The following is a 16,581-nucleotide window of genomic DNA, read 5'->3' as shown; positions in this document are numbered from 1 at the left end:
TATAGGGCCTTTCCCTGAATCCAAGAATGCTCTAATAATTATGGATAAGGGTTTTCTTGCTTCTTTCGCTGCCTCCCTTGATATAATTCAATAGATCTCATCCGTCCCTGGTGTCTCTCTTATATTTAACTTCAGCAAATTCTTTTCCACTTTCCTCTCAGTTATTGCAAAATCATTTTTCTCCCTGTTTGAGTTTGATAAACTTCTGGGGTCAACTTCTCTACAGAATTCCTCACATATGAATGTAGATGCAAAATACTGATTCAGTTTGTCAGCTGCCTGATTGCCTATAGCAGTGGTTCTCAAACTTTCTGAGCCCATACCTCCCTTGACCTGTAAAATTTTCCCGGTGCCTCCCTTGAAGTAAAGCATCTATAATTGTGCAATTTCTTATTTTTAATATGTTAATACAATAATTATTAATACTATATGAAATAATAAGCATCTGTAGTTATAAATTACTAACGATTATTATCAGTAAGTAATCATGCTAAAAACAATAAAAAACACAATCGCACACCGCTGAAACCATATTTTCAACCATGCAGCTAATGCTATGCTATGCATTCTACCTATATATGTCATACATAGTACACACTAAATTATATATACAGTAAACCCCCCACTATTCGCGGTATTTGTATTCGCGATCGCTGATTTAATATAAAATGAAACCTTAAAAAATGTGAATTTTAAAGCGCCGTGAACATTTTCCACCATAAAAAAACATGGGCGTGGCTAAAATTATCTTTCCCAGTCAAAACAGCGCTCAGTGGGTGGGGGGGGAGAGGAGTGACAAAATCGCGAGTGTGGATGTTTCTCGCTAATCCTTGTTCAGTATGTGTTATGAGCTTGTCATGGAAGGTTTCGTCGTTTGCTTTTAATTTATATGCTTATAAATTGAATAAATTATCAATTTATAAATTGGTATGCTTACAGAAGTGATAAATCTACCGTTTTGCAGTGTAAAACAGACTTTTTTGATGTCTTAACAGAATAAAGGACTTTATTGTGGACAAGTTCTTTCTAACCCGTACAAAAACATGGCTACGAATAACAAGTGAAATGTGAAAAGATCGAAGGTGATGACATTAGCGAATAAAATTGAGTTATTAGACAAACTTTCTAATGGTGAAAGTGTCTCCTCAGTGGCAAAACATAAAATCAATGAGTCAACGGTACGATCAATCAAAAAATTGGAAGAAAAAATCCGCCGTAGTGTCCATGAAAACGCGCTAATTGCTTCAAAAATTTGCTCTGTAACTCGTGATGTTAAATTAGAAAAAATGGAAAAGCATTATATCTGTGAATAGAAGATGGAACTCATAATAAAATTCCGTTAAGTTCACTCATCATTCGTGAAAAGGCAAAACTCCTTTATCAACACTTTAGCGAAACTGGTGATAGCACTAGCGGGATAAGTTTTTTAGCTAGCAAAGGCACTGGTTTGAAAGATTTGTTTGAAACTTCTAATAAATATTACATTTAATATAAAATTGTTTCTTATTTTCATTTCGATGCCATATGCTTGCATTTCTCTATGTACTGTCTACGTACATAGTCATATTATGAAGGTACATATAATACATACATAGACAAAATTTTAGACTAGTTTTTCTTATATATTACATACTTTGGAACGGAACCCCTTTATTACTATGGGAGCCATAACTCAGTCGCGTTTCCGGTATTTGCGACATTGGCACTAGCATTAGTAGAGGCATTTGATGCAAGAAAGCAAGCTTATGCAGCATCAGCCAAAAAAATAAAATAAAATAAATAAATAAATAAATAAAAAATAACCACTTCCACTTCACCCCTCTGTTCGTTCGAAATACCTGTCCAGCTGAGCCTTAAACTTATTTAGGCTATCAACTTCCACGACAAGGGATGGAAGTCTATTCCAGCAACCAACCACCCGCTGGCTAAAGCCAAATTTCCTCACGTCTTTCCTACATCTGTCTTTCCTCAATTTGAATTTATGCCCTCTCAGGTGATTATTCTGAGCAAGAGGAAGAATCCCATCAGCATTGAGCATGCTCAAACCATTCAAGGCTTTATACACCTCTATCAGATCACCCCGCCAGTGCCTAGTCTCCAGACACTGTAATTTGCAAAACGTAAGCCTTTCTTCATAAGAGCACCCCCTTTGTTCCATTCACTAATCTTGTTGCCCTTCTCTGTACTCGTTCCAGCATCTCTACATCCTTCTTGAAATGAGGCCTCCAGACCTGTATACAGTACTCTAGGGGTGGTCTGACCATTGCCTTATACAAGGGAATAATCACCTCCTTATCCCTGCTAGAAAAATTCCTATATATCATCGACAACACACCATGAGCTACTCTTGCAGCCCGTCTGCACTGCTCAGAAAACTTCATATCTGCCTGCACAACCACCCCCAGGTCCCTTTCATTCTCTACCACTGTCAGTGTAGTACCACAGAGTTGATACATTGCTCTGGGGTTGCTGTTTCCCCATATGTAGTACTTTACATTTGTCAATGTTAAACTTCATTTGCCACCTCTCAGCCCATCTGCTCAACATTTCCAGATCTTGTTGCAGTAGCATAGTGTCAGTAGTGTCCTTGACAACCCTGCCAACCTTCGTATTGTCTGCAAACTTGGACATTAAGCTTGATATACCATCATCAATATCATTTATAAATACAGAAAACAATAATGGACCTAGAGGGACTACCCTGAGGGACTCCACTGATGAGCAGTGTCCATTGATTACCACTCTGTCTTCTCCCCCTCAACCACCCCTATATCCATAGCAGCAATTTGCCTCCAATGCCACACTGCTCCAATTTGTGCAGCAGTCTTCCATGTGCAACAGTATCAAAAGCCTTTCTAAGATCCAAGTATATAATATCAAAGTTATTCCCTGCATCCAGTTCTTTTGTCACTGCATCATAGTATCCAATCAAATTGGTCAGGCAAGACTTCCCCTTAACAAAACCATGCTGTGTCTGAGCTATAACTGAAGTGTTGTCTAGATGATCCTGCAGTGCTTCTTTAACCAGTGCCTCCATTAATTTTCCAGGAACAGAAGTTAAACTAACAGGTCTATAATTACTTGTGTCGCCCTTTGATCCTCCTTTGTGAATTGGGGTCACATTTGCACATCTCCAGTCCATGGGTACTTCCCCTGAGTCCGAGGAAGCTCTCATAATTATGGCTAAGGGTTTGCTTACTTCCTTTGCTGCTTCCTTTAATATAACTGGATAGATCCCATCCACCCCAGGTGCCTTTCTTTTATTTATCTTCAACAATTTCTCCTCCACTATACTCTGAGTTATTACAAGATTCTCTAGCTTACTGTCAGAGTTGAATTCACCTCTGGCATTCCCCTCGCTGAATAACTCCTCATGCGTGAATGTTGATGCAAAATATTCATTGTTTGTTAGCTACCTGTGCAGGATCATCAACAGTTGACCCATCGATATCAAGTGGACCAATCTGATTCATCCCCTTCCTTCTAGAGTTTACATAAGTAAAGAACTCGTTGCTGTTTTTCTTTGCATCCCTTGCCAAAGATTTCTTGTAATCTGCCTTCGCCTGCCTAACCTCCTTTGTAACTTGGTTACAGACCAACTTGTATCTATCATAGGCTTCTGTGTCACGTGTTAATTTGTATGTATCCCATGCATTTTTCTTCTCTGCCATATGTCTCATTAGTTCATCTGACATCCACTTAGGCCTAAACCTTGAACAATATTTCTTAGTTGGTATGTAAAGCCTAGTAGCTTCCAAGATAAATTCTTTGAATGCTTCCCATTTTGAATTTGCTGTTGGTAACATCATCAGTTGGTCCCACTGTATAGAATTTAAATACTGTCTCATTCCATCATAGTCACCTTTACGAAAACAATACCCATTCCCTTTACCCCTAATGGTAGTTACCTCTTTGAGTAAATCCCACTTCAGCACACTGTGATCACGGCCACCTAGTGGTTCATTTACCTGCAGATGCGTAATGCATGAAGAATCACTACTGATAATCAAATCAAGAGTATTACTCCCTCTAGTTGTCTCCTGAACATGCTGATGTAGAAAACAATCATCCAATAAATCCACAAAGGCCTTGCTAGTGTGTGAGTGACCAGCCCCCAAATTCCAGTCAATATCTGGGAAATTAAAAACCCCCATTATAAGACTCTGATTTACTGGCTCTCTCTATTTCCCTGTACAGTTTCTTATTATACTCATCAGAGTCATTAGGCCTATAGCACACTCCTACTCTCAATTTTGATCTCCCAATGCTTATGTCACACCAAACTGACTCGACACTGCACTGTCCAGCAATGCCGACTGGCTTCACTTCCTTGGATTTTATGTATTTCTTAACTAATAGCATAACCCCTCCTCCCTTCCTATCCTGTCTATCCTTTCTGTAGACATTGTACTCCCCAAATTCCATTTCTGCATTCCTTATATCTGTGTGACACCACGTCTCTGAAATCCCCACAATATCTGCCTTTGATGTTTTGAGCAATACCTCAAATTCATCAAATTTATTTACTAAACTCCTAGCATTGGTGTAAACGCAAGTATACATGCACCTGTTCTTTTTGTTAGCTACCCTAACACAACCTATGTGTTTGTTTGTACCCCAATGATTCCCAGCAGTCTCGGAAATATCCTGAATCTTATTTTCCAGGATGCGGCTCATTCCAATAGAAGCACTGCAAGAATCACTTTCACCTCTGCCAGTGGCTACTGTTAATCTATTAGTCCTTGTATCCCCCCCCCCAATCTAGCAGTTTTCCGACCCACCTAACACTGCCTCAATAGCATCAGCAAACATTCTTACACCCTTTCTATTTAAATGTATCCCGTCCCTGTAGAAGCAGTCTCTCCTGTTAACAAGTACAGACCAGGCTGAAAAAAATTCTACCCCTTGAGCCTTGCACTATCCTTCCAGGGCCGAATTGATCAACAGGGCTCTCATCATATACTCCCTCCTATCATGTCTGGACAGAATTGGAGACACTTTCAAATTCAACCCTAATTCACGGGTTTTTTTTCAACAGTGACCTGTACTTGTTAAGTAATTCTGCCGGTCTCCTACTCTTAATGTCATTAGTGCCAACGTGTACAACTATATCACCTTTTGTGCCCTTAATAGATGATATCTGCTGTACAACGTCATCAACCTTTGCCCCTGGCAGACATACCCTGGTCCTGTTCCACCTATCCTTTTTACAAAGCATGTTTCCCGTTTCCCTAACAATAGAGTCACCAACAACTACTAGTTCCTTTGGGACCAGCGCATTCTGCCTTGGGGGCTGCCGCTGTGTTGCGCGATGACCAAGTGCAAGCTCTGGCATTGGTGTAGGCAGCTGAGAGCTTGATGGGCCCCTCACTTTTAATCCTTCGAGGGCATCCACCCTGTCCTTCAAGCTCTCATATAGGCCCATAACAATGATGAGTTGTCACCTGATTTCCTTACACTCCTTGCATCGCGCGCACACACAGACATCTCCCATGGCAATATCATGTCCCGTACCTGACTGCTCCACAAACATCAAGCAAGTAGTGCATTTTAATAGGCTGTGATTCAGAGGGCAACTGCCCCGCCCAGTTCTCCCCTGAGCCACAGCACTCCCATTAGCTTGAGCCTTTTGCTTTGCTGCTCTGGTCAGAATCATGATTTCGATTTAATTTCAATAAAATTTCAATTTCAGTACAAAATTAAAACCCTAAACTTATATCTCAACACAGTTATAACGCTATATTTATGTTTCAGTATCGAGTGTTATCTACGAAATCCGTTTATATAACTTCCGTATCAATTTAAGTATTAATTATTTATTTTTTACTAATTATTTATGTTACATAACCCAAGTCGTTATATGTATAGTTAAAAGTACAATTTAATTGACAATGAAGTTCAGCAAGATTAATTATCTGATTAATTGACAATATTATGTACTATACTATACTATATTAAGCTTATGCTATCTATTTCGAGATACTTTGTATCGCGTTACAATGGCGGCAATTACGAACGGTAAACACGTGGATTTGATACCCTTTCCGATACTAAGTAATACCTACAAAATCTCTGTCTAAGTTACTTTAATCTAAGTATTGTAAATAAGAATATAAAACTACTCTAGAAAATAAGTTAATATGCCAATTAAAGCTAATAAAACAGAAAATAAATCAGAAAAAACTTCTCTGTTCCACCCTCGGTCTCGTCTGACATTTCTCAGTAACATAACCCCCGCGAATAGCGGTGGTTTACTGTATTACATTACATCAACATCAATCATAATTTATCAATCCATTTCACAAAATATAATATATTTTTTTCCAAATAATGTTTATCTCATGTTTATATCAAATTTAGAGTGAGATAGGTGGTGGTAAATGCTTTAAAAAATAGGTTATAAAATTTAATGTTATGTTATGAAAGTTTATTTATATGTGTATATTTTTTTATTTATATATGTTATGAAAATTACATTTCTGTTAAATGTTTCGCGCCTCCTTTTGCACTAGCCCATGCCTCCCAGTTTGTAAATCGCTGGTCTATAGTAAAACCATCAATGTCATTATTCTTCTATTTCTTGGTGCAGGAGCAATATGGCCTTAGTTGCTAATGCTCCTAAAAACCAAAAAACAAACAACAACAACAACATTTCTTGGTGATTCCCTTCTTCTCTCTCTCTCACAGGGTAATTCAGATTTTTTTTTTTTTTTGGCTGGTGCAGTATAAGCCTCAGGCTTCCCTGCACCAAATGGTTATTAATTACCCAGAGGGCTCACATCTGGTGAGTATGGGCTTGGCAAACCCAGGGTCCTGAGCTGGATATCATCATTCTTCTCTTTCTGGTGATGCCTTCCACTTCTCTCTCTCTCTCACACACACAGGGGGTAACTTGGGAATTTTTTTTTTTTTTTTTTTTTTTTTGGCTGGTGCAGCGTAAGCCTCAGGCTTCCTTGTACCATATGGCTATTAATAATAATAAAGTGGACCAATTTGATTCATCCCCTTCATTCTAGTTTACCTAAGTAAAAAAGTCTTTGCGTTTTTTTTTTTTTTTGCGTCCTTTGCCAAAGATTTCTTATAATTTGCCTGCATAATCTTCTTTGCGACGTGATTATAGATTAGCGAATATCTACCATCGGCTTCTGTGTCACCTGATAATTTATATGCATCCTATGGATATTTGTTCTCTGCCATGAGTTTCATCAGTTTATCTGACATCCATTTAGACCTATACTTTGAAGAGTATTTGTTCTCTGCCATGAGTTTCATCAGTTTATCTGACATCCGTTTAGACCTATACTTTGAAGAGTATTTCTTAGTTGGTGCAAACAGCCTAGTAGCCAGTGGTGGGATTCAGCCGGTTCGCACTGGTTCGGCAGAACCGATACCTAATTTTTTGTTGAGTTCGGCGAACCGGTTGTTAAAATGGCACATGTGATCAGGGTTCTCTCTAAGGTGGGCGCCTGGTATTCTATGCCATTTATTAATTCAGCAAGAAATTTTCGTTTAGTATCGATAAAATGAAGAAAATGTGTGTTCTGGCTGATGTTTATCAATGGTATAAGCATAGTGCTTGGTTTATAAAAGTTTATGATATGACCACACGTGGACAGAACCAGTAAAAATATTCAAATATATAGGCACATATCCGCTCCTGCTCTATAATATATTAAAATAAAACATTTTTTAAATTTTTTGCAGTAGCCCTTAAAAGGATGAAAAGGCAACAGAGTTTGGCAGATTTTTTGAATAAGAAACAAAATTCAGAATTTGTTGTATTAGAATTGGCCTTGGATTCAGTTACATCACCAACATTTTTCGTTGAATTGAAAAAACAAGATGCAGAGACAATATGTTCTTCAGTTATGGAAAGTTTAAATAATGTTGGGCATACTAAAAACTACCTAGAAAAAAATTTAATAGGATTTTGCTCCGATGGTGCCAGCGTTATGCTTTGGAGAAAATCTGGAGTGAGCACTAGGATTGCAAAAGAGTTTCCAAACATAATAATATAGCACTGTGTAAATCATCGCCTCCATCTTGTTTTAGATAATTCGATAAAGGAAATAAAGCAAGTAAATCATTTTAAAATATTTATTGATAAGATATATACTATGTTTCATCAATCCAATAAAAACCAAATTGAACTTTCCAAAATATCCGAACAACTTGGAATTTAAATTATAAAGATTGGTAGAGTTTTGGGACCAAGATGGGTTGCTTGTAGTTTAAGGTCAACCCTAGCTGTGTGGAGCGCTTATCCAGCGCTACATCACTATTTTTATTCAAATAAAAAGTACTTAGGTATGGCTGCCCGTCTTGAAAATATATATTTTATAACTGATTTGGCACATTGATGATTGATATTTTAAATGGAATTTCTCTTCTTTCAAATGCACTGCAAGCAAGAAATATAGACATAATAAAGGCTGAAAAACTCGTGATAAGATCTATTAAAGCATTTCAAATGCTTGGAAAGAAAAAGTCCATACGAAAAAAAAAGTTGATGAATTAATTACTTCAGAAACCTTCAAAAAATATAAAATCTGTAGAAAATCATCGATTTGTCGGGTTTCCTAGGGAAAGACTTTTAGAAAGCATTGTAACGAATTTGAAAAAAAGACTAATGGATTGTAAACATTTAAAAGCAAGTTGTAGCCAATTTCAAGATAGGAATAAATTACAATTTCTCAATTTTTTGTAGCCAGATTATTGGAATATTGAAGAAGTACTAGATCCATGGAAAGCAGCTGAAGAACAATTGCTGGTATTTAATGACATTTTTAATTACCAAATTGATATTAATGATTATCGAGATTTCGTGGAAAACGTTTTAAAAAATTTGCAGAATTATGCAATTCCTGAAAGTGTTCAAAGAGCTAAAAATATTGTCAGAACAATTGCTGTAAGTTCAGCAGAAGCGGAAAGGGGTTTTTCAAAGATGAACATAATGTTCAGAGAAGAGAAGTCGCCTAACTGTTTCTAATATATCAAACACAATGACTATTAGTCTAATCGGCCTACCTCTAAAGGAATGGGATCTTACTCCTAAAGTGAAAAGATGGTTAAGGATAAATCACTCAGCCAATGATGCTCGGATAAAAGCGAAGAAAATTGCAAGTGAGGACACCAATCAAGACGCAATATGGAAATAACAGTTTTATTGGGTTTTTTTTTTCAGATATTATTTAATATTTTTTCATTAATATTTTAAAACTCTTTCTTATAACATAATCTAGTTTTGTGGACCTCTTTTATTGTTCTTATTTTAAGTATTAACTGCATGAAATAATAAACTACCTTTCGTTATATAGTTTTTTTATACTTAGAACGGTCATTAGGGCAGCGAACCGGTTGTTAAATTATTTGAATCCCACTACTGCTAGTAGCTTCTATGATTAATTCCTCGAACGCTTCCCATTTAGAATTTTCTGATGATAACATCATTGGTTGGTCCCACTGTATAGAATTTAATAACTCTCTGCAACCACTGTAATCATCTTATAAAAGCAAAAACCCTAGCTTATATCTATCATAGGCTTCTGTGTCACCTGTTAATTTATACATATCCCATGTATTTTTCTTCTCTGCCACATGTCTCATTAGTTCAGCTACTGGTACAAGGAGCTCACTTACACGCACAAGCACCTTGCAGAACAGTTCACCTGAATGATAAAGCACTCAGAGACAATCCCGAAGTTTCTCACTCAAGGAATCACATATCTGAATCCTAAAGACGAAGCTACAAGAAACCTGGGTATTATTGCATTTGCAATAGTACTGATAGCTGGAATTCTGTGGACTTTTACGTTATTATGGTGAAATGTGTTTACCCTTCTGTGAAATCTTCAATCATATAAAAAAAAAAAAAACATAAGTTTTCAGAATCTTCTCTTCATTCCTATTTTTAAGCTTCATTAACTTACCTCACTTGTGCAATTTGTGTGTCCCCTGTTCGTCGTTATTGATTGCTTATCTTTTTTAGTGTTTTGAATTTTACAATCCAAAAAAAAAAAAAAAAATGTCAGTGAACAGAAATATCAATCAAACAAACTTCATATCTTGTGAGGGTCAAGTGCTATATTTATTGTAATATTTATTTATTTATTAGAATTTAAAATGTTTAAACCTGTGTTAGCAATTTTATTGGGTTTCTAACTTTTATTTCGGTGTTTTACTTACCAGACTTCGAGCCCATCACCACCAAATACGGAGGATGCAGAAAGGTCAGGGAATGACCACTGCATATTCACGGAGCAATATGGCCTTAGTTGCTAATGCCCCTAAAAACCAAATAACAAAACAAAACAAAAAAAACTTACCAGACTGAATATTTTTTGAGTGCTCTGCCCCATCCTTATTTTTCTCATAAGCGCTGTTGTTTTTAATGCACAAAATAACATAATGCAGAGATTTTTAGGAAAACATGTACTGCGTTATAGCTGAACTAACTGTATTAGTTTTAGGTAGCACAGACAATGTTTTCAGTGTCAGGAAAAAAAAAAAAAAATCCACACATCCACTGTAGACATACAACACTGTATCATGTTGTACATAAGAAATGTGAAGATATACTGACTAGAAGGTATAAATGCCTGATGTATCTAATGAATTTTGCTTCATTTGAATTTCATGCTGCTCCATTCTATCTCGGCGCCTCCATAGCCAGGTGGGAAGGAGCAGCAGTGCGTAGCACACGCTTCTTGATTAGACCGGGGTTCGAGCACTTCACCACCAAATACGGAGGATGCGGAAAGGTCAGGAATGACCACCGCATATTCCCGGAGCAATATGGCCTTAGTTGCTAATGCTCCTAAAAACCAAATAACAACAATATCCATTCTATCTCATTTGGTTTACATACATAAATTATGAAGCATGTTGGGGATATATATTTCATTACTGTTTGTACATGCATTTATTATCATATTTATTTATTAAACTATTAATATAAAACTGTACACTTTAGACATAATATAGAGCCTGTGGTAAATCTCCATTACAATGGTCAAGGTGTAAATAGTGGATTGATTACAATGGGAGTGACAAATGCTGTTGAGCGGGAATCACTTGAGGACATGAGGACTATTAATGAAGAACAGCATTCGTCATCTACCAATGATGTGGAAGATAATGTAGTAGATATGCTACCAACAGATATTTCAACCTCAGAATGTTTGGTAAGTCTGATAACAAAACAGAAATTTGAATAATATAAATGTTGTTGTGCATGAAATATTTCAGTAAAATCTCACAAATTTGGATTCTCTGTAATTCAAATTGCCTTTCTTTCTTTATTTATTTTTTATTTCTTTTTGTATGCATTTTATGTAGATTGAAGATTTTTCTTGAACAAGAATCTAATCATACACTTCAAAACTTTCTTTGAAATGGTGTCACAATAACTTTGTAAAAGAAGTAAAATCATTTCAAAATAGTTCACTAAAACAGCCTCTGTGATCAGGAAATCTATCCATAATTGATGCCGCCAACACCGACCAATTATAACTTTATAAACATAAGTGAAATAAAATACAAATAAAATAAAATAAATAAGTAAAATTGACTCTAAAGTATAGATTAAAATAATTAAACTCATACTACTATAAAACTGAATAAAATTAGAAATAAAATAAATAAGTAAAATCGACTGTAAAGTATAGATTAAAATCGTTAAACCGTACTACTATAAAACTGAAGCTTTCGGCAGCATCTGCTGCCTTCCTCAACATAAGTAGTGCTGCATCGACAATTCATTATAAAGCACTAAGCCTTCCCATCAGACCCAGGATGTGCTATGGTACCTGCGCATACTCTATTTCCAATATGTTAGCACCGGAAGTGGCACAGGTCTGTACAATTTTAAAACGTTCATTCCTATCCAGATAACGGTCTCAAACATTACATTAATCCTACAACCCTTATCCCTATTCAAACTAAGATCACCCAATGAACAAATCCTTAGGCGCTCCAGCCACTTCCAGTTCCAGAAACCCTATACTTTATCTCTAATTACACCTCCTTTGGTTGTTATACCATGCCTAGTTTCCCAGCATGTTCCGCCACGGCCAACCCTGAGACATTAGCCCACCTAAGCACCCTACTATGCTCCCCCAGTCTATTGAGGATAGGACATTGAGTTCCTCTGGTCCACTGCCCCTGGCCCCGAGTGCCAAGCGAGTGACTATAGCGATTCCTAAGCGATTTACTTAAAAGAGCGATTGATTATAGAATAGTGTTATTTTTCTGAGCTTATTTAATTTTGCGCTTCTGAAGTAAAGAAGTTAGCTCACTTGACAGAAAGGCAAGACACCTTTCTTTTTGTATATAGGAATAACTTATTAACACACTAACAACTAATCTCTTTATCGCTTGGTCACTGGTGGCACCGCTCCTGCCTCCACGTGGCGGGGCTGGAAGTCTGGGAGAAGAAATCCACTCTCCCAGGGCTAAAAGGAGCAGTAATGGAAAACACAAAACAGTCTAGCTGTGGATCTACTGATGCAGATATAGATAGACATGCCCTAGATCATGACTTAAACCCATCCCATGCATAAATTCAAATTGAGGAAAGATAGATGTAGGATAGACGTGCAGAAATTTGCCTTTAGCCAGCGGGTGGTTGGTTGGTGGAACAGACTTCCATCCCTTGTGGTGGAGGTTGATAGCCTAAATAAGTTTAAGGCTCAGCTGGACAGGTATTTTGAATGAACAGAGGGGTGAAGTGGAAGTGGGTTTTTTTTTTTTTTTTTGGCTGATGCTGCATAAGCTTGCTTTCTTGCATCAAATGCCTCTACTAATGCTAATGCTAATGACAAAAAAAAAAGAAGGGACAGATTATTCTGCTCCTCTCTTTTTAATATTGCATTCCTCCACAGACCAACCACTTAGTAAGTTATCTCCATTTTTGATTCAGAAATGTCTCAAAAATGTGGCTGGCCCTCCAAAAATGGTTCGTCGATTAAGATCTGGAGATTTATTAGTGGAGATGAACGAACATAGACATGCAGAGAGACTCCTGAAAATTTCTACCTTTGGTGGAATTCCCACAAAGGTTACCCCACATGCAACCTTGAACTCCTCTAAAGGGGTAATATCAGAATGGGATCTCCTAAATGTATCGGAAGATGAACTTGTCCATGAATTAAACAATCAAAATGTAATCCACGCCAAAAGAATTTTGATCAAAAGAGATGGAGAGCTCGTCCCCACTCGGACAGTTATACTGACTTTTAAAACACCAATTCTCCCCACAACTATAAAGGCTGGATACCTCAGATGTCATGTTAGACCATACATTCCCAATCCGGTACGGTGCTTCAAGTGCCAAAAATCTGGTCATTCGCAAACTGTATGCAGAGGTGCAGTCACTTGTGCTGCTTGTGGTTCTGAAGGAAACTCAAAATTGTAACAAGGAAACTCAAAATTGTCCTAATTGCCATGGAAATCATTCTGCCTTCTCTAAGGACTGCGATCGATGGAAACGAGAAAAGAATATCCAGAAATATAAAATAGAGCATAAGGTGTCATACCAAGAGGCAAAAAAACAATTTACAATTCCTGTTAAATCATCTACGTATGCGTCAATTATTCAACGACTATGCTCAGTATCAACTCAAACTGACTACTCAGGCCCTCCAAATATCTCTATATCTGGTTGGGCTAAATCAGTACTTTCTTCATCAAAGGAACCCTCTCCCTCCAGTTATGTAACAAAAGAAGTAAATACACCAGTATCAGTTCCTCCAGATAAGAATCCCAAACTGCAACAGAAAGAACAAACCAAGAGCTCTGAAAGAAGTGATAAATACAAACTCAGATCTGAAACCATGGACATAGATGAAAAAGCAGGCGATGACGATACAATTCTTGAAATTCATCCAGAAGATGACATCAACACAGGCAGACCAGTCTTCTCAAAGAAGGAAAAGGGAAAAATAGACAGGCGTAAGCAGACTACTTCACGGATGTTAGCAGACACCAGTTAAAACCAAATAATGAGTACAGTTATTCAGTGGAATTGCCGTGGGCTCCGTGCTAACGTAGATGACTTTTACGATCTATTAAATAAATATAAGCCTGTTGCAGTATGCATTCAAGAAACCAATCTCACAAATACAGTATCTATGACAATTAAGCATTATACCATATATAGAAAAGATAGAAGTTCCTCTAATTCAGCTCATGGAGGAGTAGCAGTCATAGTGAACTCTGTAGTTCCCTGTAGACCTATCCCCATGCAAACATCTTTAGAGGCAGTTGCAGTTCGTGTCACCATTGGTATAACAGTAACATTAGTTTCGTTGTATCTATCGCCAAACCATACATACAGCCTTGATGATTTAGATGATATAGTTAAACAAATACCTCTGTTCCCTTTTGTATTATGGGTGACTGGAATGGCCATCACCCCCTATGGGGTTCCCAACATCTTGACTCTAGAGGACAGATAATAGAAAAATTTTTAGATAAACATAATCTAACTATTCTAAACACTGGTGATCACACATACATACATTCTCCATCTGGTTCAAGTTCAGCTATTGATCTTTCAATATGCTCCCCAACAATATTTCCTATCATAGACTGGACTGTTACTGATAACCCTTGTGGTAGCAATCACTTTCCTATCATCTGTACTTTCAGCTCAAGTTCTCCTCCCCAGAGAGAAATTAGGACAAGCTGGAAATTTGAAAAGGCTAACTGGACTAAATACCAGGAAATAGCTCGAATAGATACTGCCGTCATAACAACCCTCACAATTGATTCTGCAGTCAGGTATACTGAAGCCAGAGCTAAAGCTCTTCATATAAGATGAGAGAGTAAAAAAGAAGCATGGACATGTTTCGCTTCCACCATAAACAGATCCACAGATACTTCTAAAATATGGAAAAAAATCAAACGAATTAATGGCAAATACTCACAAACAATTTCTCCTATTCTACTTGTAAGAGGGAAGGAAATTTCTGAACCTCTGGAGATTGCCAATATCTTAGGTAATTCATTTGAAACACTTTCAGCTGTTGCCACATATGAACCAGCATTTCAATTGTTAAAATCCCAGACAGAAAAATACAAACTAAAATTTAATACTGCCATCCCATATTCGTATAACCTACCTCTGACCATGATTGAATTGCACAGTGCACTTTCCCGATTAAAGAATAGTGCTCCAGGCCCCGATAGAATTTTTTTACACCATGATCTGTCATTTAAGTGAGGATTCATTAACTGCCCTATTACAACTGTATAACAGAATTTTTCTAGAGGAGTATTACCCTGCTAGCTGGTGCCATTCTTATGTGCTGGCTTTCCCGAAACCAGGAAAAGACCACACAGATCCCAGAAACTACCGCCCTATTTCTCTAACCAGTTGTCTGGGAAAAACATTAGAAAAAATAGTTAACGCTAGATTGACATGGTTTCTAGAAACGGAAAACATTCTAAGTCCAAACCAGCATGGCTTCCGGAGAAGAAGATCTACACTTGATCTCATTATCAAAGCAGAAACAAATATCTGGAACGCTTTCCTCAGAAACGAGCACCTAGTCATGATATGCGTTGACATAGAGAAAGCCTTCGATACAACTTGGCGATATGGGATTCTTCAGGACTTACATAAATGTGGACTGCGGGGTCATCTGCCGATATTCATTAAAAACTTTCTAGGCAATAGATCATTTCAAGTCCGATTCCATTCATCATTGTCTCGAGCATATGTACAAGAAGAGGGAGTTCCCCAAGGTTCAGTGTTGAGCGCCACACTCTTTGCCATTAGGATTGATGCCATAACCAAGTGTATACCTAATACAGTTGACGTATACCTATATGCTGACGATCTTGCCATCTCATGTCACTCTCAAAATATGCGACTAATTGAAAGACAACTACAAGGTACCATTAACAAAATAGTCTCTTGGGCCAAAAACAACGGATATCGACTTTCTAAACCAAAAACAACAGCCGTACACTTCTGTCGCAAACGTTCTTTACATCCTGATCCAGACCTACAGTTAGATTCTCATCGTATTACTTTCCAGCCTAGTATTAGATTCCTTGGTGTAATTTTTGATAAAAAATTAAACTTCCTGGAGCATATAAAACATATCTGTACAAGTTGTCTTAGAAAACTAAATCTTCTGAGAGTAATTTCCTCCATGTCATGGGGCGCAGATCGCTACATGTTGCTACAGCTATATCGATCGCTGATTAGATCCAGGTTAGACTATGGGTCTCCTGCATATGACTCGGCCAGACCGAGTGCACTTAAATGGCTTGATCCTGTACATCATAGTGCCCTACGAGTTGCACTGGGAGCTTTTCGTACTTCACCAATCTTAAGTCTATATACCGAAGCCTATGAGCCACCGCTACATCTTCGACGACAAGTTCTGTTACTAAATTACGCAGCCAAAATCAACAGTCTTCCACATCATCCCATATGGCAATATCTCTTTATGCCCAAATGGAGTAAACTTTATGAAAGTAAGCCCTGGCTCAATAAACCATCTGGAATTAGGCTTCAAACTCTTATCACAAGCTGGGATCTCAATTTCACTAACGTACTTCAGGATACTA

General features: G+C 37.5%; 1 protein-coding gene across 3 annotated transcripts in view; it reads left to right on the top strand.

Moving 5' to 3' along the window:
• LOC150091388 (DDB1- and CUL4-associated factor 6-like) overlaps positions 1 to 16,581 on the top strand; it is a 405,008-nt gene that overhangs the window by 259,117 nt on the left and 129,310 nt on the right. For all 3 annotated transcript variants that reach the window (XM_090375313.1, XM_090375305.1, XM_090375299.1), the window contains exon 13: positions 10,973 to 11,183. In XM_090375313.1, coding sequence (XP_090231439.1) covers positions 10,973 to 11,183 — 211 coding nt within the window. The remainder of the gene's footprint in view (positions 1 to 10,972; positions 11,184 to 16,581) is intronic.

Source organism: Mastigoproctus giganteus, chromosome 1, assembly GCF_048544385.1.
Source record: "Mastigoproctus giganteus isolate SK-2022 chromosome 1, ASM4854438v1, whole genome shotgun sequence".
Classification (NCBI taxonomy): Eukaryota; Metazoa; Arthropoda; class Arachnida; order Uropygi; family Thelyphonidae; genus Mastigoproctus; species Mastigoproctus giganteus.
Note: the sequence above shows the minus strand (reverse complement) of the source record. Positions and strands in the feature narration are given on the sequence as shown.